General features: G+C 45.3%; 1 protein-coding gene across 4 annotated transcripts in view; it reads right to left on the bottom strand.

Moving 5' to 3' along the window:
• Positions 1-9,133: 9,133 nt before the first annotated feature.
• LOC146194162 (general transcription factor 3C polypeptide 3) overlaps positions 9,134-10,939 on the bottom strand; it is a 219,124-nt gene continuing 217,318 nt past the window's right edge. For 2 of the 4 annotated variants that reach the window (XM_084597272.1, XM_084597270.1), the window contains one exon: positions 9,134-9,986. In XM_084597272.1, the coding sequence (XP_084453398.1) occupies positions 9,959-9,986 (28 nt within the window). In that variant the 3' untranslated portion in view covers positions 9,134-9,958. The remainder of the gene's footprint in view (positions 9,987-10,939) is intronic. The other 2 variants (XM_084597268.1, XM_084597271.1) reach the window with 2 other exon arrangements.

The raw sequence follows: 10,939 nt of genomic DNA, 5'->3' as shown, positions 1-10,939 counted from the left end.
GGAGAAGCTGTATGACAACGGCAGTGGGAGCGCTCTTTTCCTCGAGGCGCGTACTGGGGCGCTGCGCACTCTGTTGTACCGGCAGAGGTTCGACAAGTCTCCGGTGGTTCAGGCGGGACGCTGCCAAACGTGCGGTGGGGAGCAGGAGAACATAGAGCATCTGGTCCTCCACTGCCCGCAATTGGCATCGCGACACCCAGAGGGCACCACCCTACTGCAGGCGCTGGGTTTTGCCGCCTCTGACGGTGACACTCCGCACGCGGCGGTGGCGGCAACAAAAAGCAGACTTCGACAGTGGTGGGGGTCGACTCAGCAGCGCAAGCCGAAGGCGAACTCGGTGACTCCAGCGAACGCACCCCCCGACTGTGTTTAAGTGGTCTGTGTGTGGCTGTGTGTGTGTATTTGCTAAGACTTATGTAAACGGCTAGGGTGCACACCGTGCGCCCCCCCCCCCCCCCCCCCCGATGCAAAGGGATTGCCACATAATCATCATCATCATGTAGTAGCTACTAGGACCGCGTGCCCCTCCTTAAAGGGAAGTCAAGGCTTGGCGCGCCGTGCAGTCTGCACATTCTTGCGATTTTGCCCTCGAACTTTCAGTTCTGCCTTTCATCACAGCAACTAAGACATCTCAGCTCTTCAAAAGATGCGCAGTTCGAAATGGCCAGGAAAAAGACCAACTCGCACTGTTTTGCTCCGAGCCGAAGCGCGGCTATCCGCGGGTGCTCCAGTCACCTTTGTTTGCTGCTCCGAGGGACAACAAACATCGCACAAAGTGGAAACGAAGCTTGTGAAGGCAGGAAAAGCCTCTCACAGAAACAATGGCAGTGTGTGAGCATCATTTCGAGCCGCATCTCATCCTGCTGCGTGACTACGCACATATATATGATCAATGGCAGAAGTGAGGATATACCGCGTGAAATCCATCACTGGCACCTGATGCGGTGCCTATACACTCTTGCCAGGTTATCCGGCATGTATTACCGTCAAACCCGTGAAGCCAAGGCTGGATGTGGGCAATATTGATGTTGCAGAGAGTTGTGCTTAGTGCAGATTCTTGCTATAAGCCTGTAGCACCAAACGATAGCCGACATATTTTATACCGCGTGTCCAAGCTAACTTCAGCCAAGTGTTAAAAATGAACCCTTTAAGATAGGCCAGAGAAACCACTTGCTGACAGCCACCTGGTGCACCAGGTCTGAACAAAAGGAAGACTTCGGGGGAAGAAAGCTTCGACTGTTTGCGTGATCTCGAATACTACCACTGGCTCAATAAAGCAGACAGCTCAGATTAAATTAAATTCAATTCCGCGTACTCATGGTATCTCCTTGGATCTCTAGCTGGCCCATTTATTTAATCATTTATTCAATCTTCATATCATACCCTACTGATATCCCAAGACAATAAATATCGATAAAAAAAAGCGGTGCAGTCAATTTTTCATTTTGCAATTCTAATTTACTAAGTATTGCTTTCAAATAAATGTGATTTGCAAAGTTGTGGAGAACCTTTTGAAACCCCCATTTCATTTATTCCCGATAAAGAAAACCTTTTTTTCTAGTTTTTCCCACCTCTGTAGAAAGCCCGCGAAATAAAAAAAAAAAAATCACGTGACTGACGCATTCATGCGTTACGATATTGCGGTGCTCCCAACCGTGCATGGTTTGAGTGACAGAAATTAGCTGCGGCCGTGACTCAACAGCCCAGTCTCAGCGCTATACTGGCTATGTACAGGCTGATAATTTTTGTATTTCGCGGGCTTTCTTTAGAGCTTGGAAAAACGACGAGGCTTTCTTTATCGGAAATAAATGGAATGGAGGTTTTAGAAGGCGCTCTCAAATTTTGCAAACCCAGTTATTGTCTAAAGGCAATAGTTAGTCAATTAGAAAAAATCATTACTAATTACTTAGCTTCAAAATTAAAAATTGCCTGGGGTGAGTCAATTGGCTGGCAGCTGTATACAATTGTGGTCTCTCTTTCCTACCTCAAATTCTACCTCAAACTAACTGTGATAAAGGCTTTAATCTTTTTTTTAAAAGAAAAAGATAAGTCACATGTATTAAACTTGGTTAATTTTACTAATTTTAAGGACGACAGAGGCCTTTTGTACCCTTCAAGTGATACCAGTTTGTGGCTGACCTTGAGAATGTGTTTACAACCTGCTTCAGTCTAAATTCAAGCAGACAGCTTGTACTCAGTATATGCTACTGGCCAAGCAAACCTGCTAACTTGGGTGCTCTGACCACTGTCAAATTGGTGCAGCTGAAATCGCTGCTTAACTGCCCGCATGCACTCTTTCACAAAATGCAATAGCGAGCGCAATGTCAATATTCAAAGCACCTGAAGATGAGCAGGTGGTGCTCTTAGGACTGTTTGTGTAGTCAATAATTTCACAAAACAACTCATTGTTGATGGCTTTTGTCCCATGCACTCAAATAAAATAAAATACAGTAGAGAAGCCTTGTGAAGTACCTAAACAAAACTTCTCTGCCCTCCTCATGTATGTATTTTTGGCATATATGTTATGCATATGAGATGATGAAAAGATTTTAGCACCTGGCTTACAGCGATGATTTATAACAGATATTGTTGCTGTGAACAGAGAATAATGGTGACGCCACAGAATATCACTGGATGATTCGTTTCAAAGCGTAGGATTTGTTTTTTTTTTTTTTTTTTTTTTTTTCATGAGGGAGCAGCCTGAAGCTGCTCCTCATTTTACCAGTTGGCAAATTTCCTAACGCTAAACAGATATCAAGCTAAAATGAGCATTCCTGGTTACCAGTGGATACCGAATAGCGCAGTGTAATATAATAATTATTATTGGCTAAAGGACAGTTACAGCTGCGACGTGGTTGGAGAGATGCGAGAACCCGTACGTGCGCACGATGCCTGGCCACTCTGCTACCAGTCTGCTGTTGACAGTTGAGTTGGCTCTGTAATAAAGCGGGCTCTGCAGGGCTCAGAAAAATACCCGTCCCGTACAAATAAATGTGCCGTAACGATTTACAGTGCGCGATAACTCGTCCCGCATGAGCTGTAGCAGACGCCAGCGAAATAAGAGCGCTTTCACCCTAGTGCAACGGCGAAAAACCGAATAATGTCGAATGAAACGCCTTCTATCATGAGTGGAGGTCCACATACGTCGGCATAGGGAAAAAATTACCACTTTTACTGAATAGGCGCACAAATGAAAAGTCGACTAGTAGATGTTGCAGTGGCGCCGTCTGGCGGCGTCAATGAAAATCGGCGTGCCCGAGCGTCGTCGTTCGCGCCACTAGAAAGTATCCTAGTTCACTATACCTCGCACGTACACCTCATACCAACTTCGATTTGGCTACATATGGTATAGTGCTCTAGAAGATTGGGCAGTGTGTCGACCGCGCCGCGAAATGCACGCACGGGAGCGGGGGGCCGCTTTTGCGATGACGGAGGCGCCGCAGCGCAGAGGGCGCCACCAGCAGCTGGTGTGTCAGCCGTCCGGGCGCCCGCGTATGCGCGCTGTGCGGCGGGGCGGATACCGCGCGGACTGTACATTCTTGTTTGCTTGTGCGTCGTCTCGAGCTGTTCGCGACTTTACTAATATGCCGGTTAACGGTGATCAGTACTGTTAGCAATCACTTAATTTATTTTCCCTTTTGGCCGTCGGAAACACCTCGCGGAAGCAACATGTACAGGAGCTGGGCTCTGAATAAAACAGCTTGGAGAGGGCCGGCGTACGACTCGCACAGCACGCTTCACTCGCCGTACAGCTTGCTTTAGCATTCCTATAGCACCTAATTCACGTCCAGAAATGTAGTCGTTTTTGAAAAGAGGGCAGTGTGAAGGCAGGATGTATGAAGAAGTGGAACATACAACACGTGCGTTCGAGCCACGACCTCTGTATAATGGTTCGAGCACTGTCTAAAACTGGTCACAGTAACCCCATTATCAAAACAGTACAAAATGGTATATTCCGTTGTTTCCCATGCCAACTATGTCGACTACAGTACGTCACTGAAGCCACAAGAGAAGTCGGCATTCAGTTGGAATGAATTAAATGTGGACTACCCTGCATGGAGGTAGAGATGACCTAATTCTTCAAGAAAATGTTTCCATTCTAGGGTGCGCAAGCCACCGGTAATATGCACCTAATTCACGTCCAGAAATGTAGTCGTTTTTGAAAAGAGGGCAGTGTGAAGGCAGGATGTATGAAGAAGTGGAACATACAACACGTGCGTTCGAGCCACGACCTCTGTATAATGGTTCGAGCACTGTCTAAAACTGGTCACAGTAACCCCATTATCAAAACAGTACAAAATGGTATATTCCGTTGTTTCCCACGCCAACTATGCCGACTACAGTACGTCACTGAAGCCACAAGAGAAGTCGGCATTCAGTTGGAATGAATTAAATGTGGACTACCCTGCATGGAGGTAGAGATGACCTAATTCTTCAAGAAAATGTTTCCATTCTAGGGTGCGCAAGCCACCGGTAATATGCAAGTCATTGCCTCCAGAAGATAGCTCTAGTCCTGTTTTATGTACATACAAAATGAAAAAAAAAATTGAATAGCTTTGTAAAAGAAATAACGACGGAAAATAGAGGCCGCAGAGGCTATAGGGTACGCTTATTCGCTTCCGCTAGATCATCCTTCTGCGAAAGAGAGGTTATGAGGCCGGCACGGTTTCTCACCACGAACAAAAATGGCACTATAGGTTCGAAGCTAGGTCGCAATTTACTCAAAAATTTGGCTCGAATGCACGGTCCTTTTCGACTGCTTTGCACTTCAGATTTTGCAAACTTCCTGTAAAATGTGAAGGTTCAAAAAGTTTACCTACTTGGAGCACCAGAAAAGCTCCCACTTGAAGCAATGTGTTTTTGCGGCTTCGCTCTTTGCGAAGTAAGCGAATCACGACAAAAGTTCCCAAAGGGAAAATAATTAAAATCCCTTGGAAGTATTTCACGTGTAATATCAACCTTGTTAACAATTATAGTCTGGTTAGTATTGCAAAGAGCACCCGCGGCAAGTAGCCCGATTATATATAGTCCGGTAAGCAGTAGTTGCAAGTATATCCAGTCGATTACTTATATTTCCATACCACACACTCAAAGAATAAACACGCATTATGTCCGCATTTGATTTCGGCATTATATTAATTGCTTGCGTATTAGGTGCTCATCATCTTTTTTCGCATTTTTCCGCTTTCTCTCGGTGCTATTTGATGTAATGCCGGAACTGTACTTGACTTTTTTTTTTATCTAAACAGCTAGTTCACCCTTTGGTTAGTGGCACGCAAACAGATGTCCGTGATATACGTATATGTTAATCACAAACAAAAAATAAATGCTTGAGTCGCGTTTGTTTATTGGTTTTTTTTTTTTTTTTTTTTTGCTGGTAAATACCACAGTGCTTTAAATTAGTACGGTAGGGAATAAATGTGTTTTGCTCGCACACTGTATTTGTAATTTCTATAAGCGGTGATTAGGGCACATAAAGAACACCGATTAAAGAGATATATTACAGATTACTGGCGATTTAAGATAAACGTTGTTATGTATTAATAAGCGCAAGCTGCAAAATGTAAGCACGTGTTCGTAAATAAGGTTTGTAAAAAATAGGTGTTCCTATAGAGGCCCTACGAAGCACAAGCTTTGATTCGCATGTACACTGTTTTTCTCCGCGTGTTAATAGCGCTCCTGGGCAGTAGCCTTTATTCCCTTACGGGAAAAACGAATGCAAAACACCACGCTCCGTTACAAACATTAAGTACAAATTGCTCATCTGGACGATTTGTAACTGTCCGCAGGAAGGAATGTTGAGTTTCAAATAGCGATTCAAACATCGCGCGCTGCTCCGAAGGACAACCCAAGCGTGCACGATGTCTCCAGATAGACGTAAAAGAATGGCAGGGATCAGTTTAAGCACCTGGAATAAGTCGTCTCTTAATTAATTATCACACTAATTGCGTAGCGTCTGAAAATCGCTCCAAAGAGAACCGCACCCCTCCTCTGTATCCCCGCTATCCCGCGGCCGCTATGTGCCGAGCGGCCAACGTGGCACCCCTGTTGCACGTCGCGCCCTCTCGCGGGAGTCGGCTCTTGTCATCGCAAAAGCGGCCCGCTCTCCGGCGCCGGTCGTCACACTGCCCAATATTCTAGAGCACTATGCATATGGCTACCATGTTGTTGCTACCAACGTTACTAGTTGCTACAACCACATCTGGGGATCTAGGATCCGTCCGGCTTTCCCGACGGATCCCAAGGCCCATATCGGAGAAAAATGCGTTGGGTCCGTCGGAAGAACCCTACCGATCGGGTCCGTCCGCCGTACCTCTGAAAAATATTTCCCGGATCCGTCCGTCGTATCCCGAAGAAAAACGCACCGGGTCCGTCCGACGTACCTTTAGCCACAGCCTAAATTTAAAGTACTATTCTCGTTGTTCCCGTTCGCGGTTGCTATGGAAGCCGCTCTGGAGCAGGAAAACTTTAAGTTTGTCGAATTCGTGACTTTTCAGTTGCAGGTGTTTGGACAGGGGAAGGTGGGGGAGAGATTTGGTGTGCGCGCGATGGTTGTTGAAACGAATTCGAAAGGGGTTCTCGGTCTGCCCTATCTATTGCATTTGACACTCGCCACACTCGAGCATAATACCACGTTCCTGGAGTCACAATTCAAATTTCCGCGGATGGAGTGTTTAAAATCAGAGTGTGTGCTCTTTGGTGTGGTCGTTATTCGCATGTTTGCAAACTTGGCATCTATTCTTTCCGCACGGCATACAACCCACAAGGTCTGCTTTATTGACAGTAGAGTGTACTACATAATTTTGTAAATATTTTGGTCATCGGTATGTAACCCGCGGAACCACAGAAAAAAATTTGGAGAGGCGATCACTTTATTCGATGATATTAAAGTGTTTTTTTTTTAGTATTTTGTTGATGTTCGGAAGGTTGTTTGCTAAAGTTAAAATCAGATTTGAGCGTTGTTCATTTTGTGCGGCCGGCCGGCCTTCCCCAAATGTTTCATTGCGATCAATTAATCCGGCTTTTTGGATGGCATCATCAATAATAGTTGGCGGATAGTGCTGGTGTTTCAGAACCTCCCGCATGCGGTTGGAATTTTCCTTAAAATCTTCCGTGCATGAGCAGATTTGTTTGAATCTTATTGCCCGAGAGTATGGAATTGATGTTTTGCAGCCTTTAAAATGAAGGTATTGTTGTCTGTCCGTGGGTTTTCTGTAGACATTGGTGATTACTGCCCTGTCTTCAAATCGAATGCGTCAGCACAGCCTCTGTTTTCCTTTCGAGCAGAGTATTCATCTCTGGTTTTACCAGATTTCTCGCCATTTTATATCCTACACGTCGCACTTTCTGCATTGCCTGAATCATTCTTGGTTCGTAAAATTCTGCCGTGTTAATCATAGTTTTGTTTTTGTTCAAACATCTGCATCATTCCTTCACTCCCTCATGTATTCACCTGTGATTTCAAAGAGGCATCCACTTGTTTTTGGCCAACTAAGCTTGTACACAATTGGGAATTTTTTTATTCGTTCACACAGTGTTCACACCTCCTCGTGCTGCTTTTTCTTTCAATCGTGGGCTTGGCTATTGATATATATGAGCTTAGTGTAATTTGTTCCGCTCAATGCTTTGCTTTTGTATAGGCCACCATTTTTTGGCTGCGTATTTAGATTTTTGTTTCCCTTATGAGTGTCTTTTTCTACGCGCTGTTGTGACTGGGGTTCAGGCCGAGGTATGCGCAGGCGCCAGCAGCTAAAAACGGAAGCATACTTAGCGGAAGCTGGCGAGTGACCACCACCAAAGGCAGCGAAGCTGCGGCGACAGTAGCGGAGTGACGCTTTGTTTCCGGCTGCGGCGACCAACCCTTCCCGCCTCCCCTCCTTCGGGATAGAGACGAGCTGCCTTTCAGGCCTTAATCCCCTTGGCACCACGGCGGCGACAGCACGGAACCTATCCTTGTGCTGAATGGATAAGAGGCGCGTCGCCGAGCAGCATTGACCTCGCTCGCCGAATTCTCCGGCAGGCGGGTGACCTTCTTGGAGTTACGCGGGGGAAATGACCGCTGCGAGCGGGCGACTTCGTGGGCTGTTTTGCCTTGGTGCAGAATCTCCACCACCAGCACAAGATCGTCATTGACATTGGAGATGTTTGCCCTCGCCACTGAGTGATGTGAGAGGAGGTTCGAGCACCACCCCTGGCAGTGGGTGACACCTCCAGTGGTCTCTTGTGCCCCAGTGAATGGACTTCACCGACTGAACATTGTTTCCCCAGCTAAAGAGGTGGGGACAACCAACCATATTTAAGTGGTGGAAATTGTCTCCACAAGGAGCTCCGTTTTTCTCTCTTGACCTGTAAATATCCCATCATGTAAAAAGTTGCATCAAACGCTTTTCTTTGCCTCTCCTCCCTGGCTGCTTCTGCTCCGTCGTCTCAGCTCCTCATGGTTCCACTGCGGTGAAGCCTAGGCTCCCCGAACTCCAGCCACATCAAGGTATATGTGATGTGGTTCATGAATTACCAAAATAAAGTTGCCGTTCAGCACTTGTTTGTTCTACTTGTTCCTCTGTGCTTTGTCCTCATCCTGCTACATGCTCCAAAAACTGATGGAAAACCTCAGAGATATCATAGTGCATTCTAAACTCAACAAGCATCCAATACAACCACATCCTTGGTATATGGTTTGTAGGGCTTAACGTCCCAAAGAGGCTATGAGAGATGCCGTAGTGGACTCGGTATATCTCGACCATCTGGGGTTCTTTAACATGCACAGCACATGGATGCCATTCCATTTCGCCCCCATCATAGCCGCCCAGTGACTCCAGCACGGTAGTTGGGCATCTTAATCACTGTACCACTGTGGAAGGGTACAATCACATCCTTGCTCTCGACCCAGATGTAATATGTGTAATCTGTAATCTTTTTTTTATTTTTTTCTTCCCCGTCATTTCTTACTGCCTTTCTTTAGTTTTTAGTTTGAGTGTTGTGCAATTGACTTACTGTGCTGCCCCTGGGCTTGCTCCATTCTGCCGAGCGCTGCCCCACAAGCCCATTGTTGGCTTGGGCAGGCTCGTATTTGTATGTAATTTTTTGAAATAAATAAACAATTTATATTATTATTTAACAAAGGGACACCATGGTCAAAAACAATGCAAGCAATTTTACTTTTTGCATAAAATCAGGTTTTAAGTTCATATTGTCAAAAGCTCTCTACCTTCTAGAATGCTTCTTCAGTCATAAGCAAAACATCGGTGAGACAGGGCAGACAAGGTTAAATGATCATTGGACAGAAACCTCCCAAAAGCAGTTTCCAACATTTCAATCAGAATGGCCATAATTTTGATGAAATTAACTTATTTATTTTCCAGTCAGGTTTTAAGCCCATAACGGAGAGAAATATAGGGAGGCATTTTTAATTCATAAATTTTGAACATTGCAACCAAACAGGAATATATATCTCGGAAAGAAAAATAGGATCCCTTAATGTATTCCGTCTGGGCCATAAATATAGTTGGGAATCGCATATGGTGTGAAATGCACAATTTATTTACTGCATGTGCACCCCCCTCTGCACCCTAATAGAAATATAAGCACGTGTTTTTGCAAATCTACCTTGCACTGTTCTCCCTTTCAGGTTGACTGAAATTCATACCCTCCCTCTCCTGTGCCTACCTTCTTCGAAAGCATTCAAATCTTGCCACGCTTCCCAAATAAAGACAAGACTTCCCCTCAATTAAGTGTTCTTTCGTACTGAATGAAGCACAGGTGATGATACGTTGGTTGGCCCCATTTCTGTGGTAGAGATGAGCACAGCGTTTCACCCTCCAAGAGGGAAAGTGATCCCCCTCTGGAGACACTTGTCAAAATGAATGCAGCTGTCATCAGATGATGCAGTGCTGCGCAATAATGCTACTGGCCAGCTCGGTGTTGCCACTGCTCAGGTACAGCAGGCTCATGTTGAAGGCTATCTCGCACCGCAGGTCAAACACCTCCTGCGCAGACAAGAGATCATGGGAAGAAGGCTCACAATTTACAGCCACTGCTTCACAAAAATTTAATGGCCTCACTTGAGGGCTTTTGCCTATTTTTTTTCCCTCTGTTTTATCGCACACTGCCAACGCTAGTGCTGAAAAGTGCAAATTAACTTCCCATGACACTACCCTGGTTGTTAGTGTTGCTTTCTTAAATTTGCCAAACTTGTTTCGGTGTTTGTTTCAGTTTCTTGGCAAACAATCACTTAGCAGAATTATGGGTTCTTTCCCGCAATAATATGTGGTAACCGTGCACAGTCATACTGAGTTTACTCAGTTCTAATGCACATATTTTTCACCCTGTATCACCTAGAAATGAGATGCACATTAGGATTGAGCACAGAAATGACACAGCACGCCTGAATTACACTGGCATCACAAAATAGCGGCTCGGTATTTCTCAAGGAGATTATATTCTTGGTTGACACTACGCAGGAAGGAAAAAATGAGAACAGAGACCCTGACATCCCATTTTGTCAAACTAAAGAAAGCTCAGTGCCGTCCTCGTCCTTTTTTTTTTTGCATGCTGCCACTAGTTTTCTTCTCTCCGCCACTCTGCTATGCAACCAGCCTGTGCGTCCAGTGAAGGAGACAAGTGGCACTCGGTTATTCATGCAAGGTGATATAAAAATTCACGGAATATATCCAACCCCCATTCACTGATTTCCCTCATTCATTGATGAAAGCATCTGACTCAGTCAAAACCTCCGCAGTCATGCAGGCATTGTGAAATCAGTGTGTAGATGAGCCATCTATAGTAGTTGCACAGCAACCATAGTTCTGCACAAAGAAAGCAATAAAATCCCCATAAGAAATGGCGTTAGGCAAGAAGACAAAATCTCCCTAGTACTATCCACAGCTTGCTTAGAGGAAGTATTCAGAGACTTGGAATGGGAGCAGTTAGGGATAAAGGT

The sequence above is a fragment of the Amblyomma maculatum genome, chromosome 3, assembly GCF_055883805.1.
Source record: "Amblyomma maculatum isolate TAMU_Amacu chromosome 3, ASM5588380v1, whole genome shotgun sequence".
NCBI classification, from domain to species: Eukaryota; Metazoa; Arthropoda; class Arachnida; order Ixodida; family Ixodidae; genus Amblyomma; species Amblyomma maculatum.
Note: the sequence above shows the minus strand (reverse complement) of the source record. Positions and strands in the feature narration are given on the sequence as shown.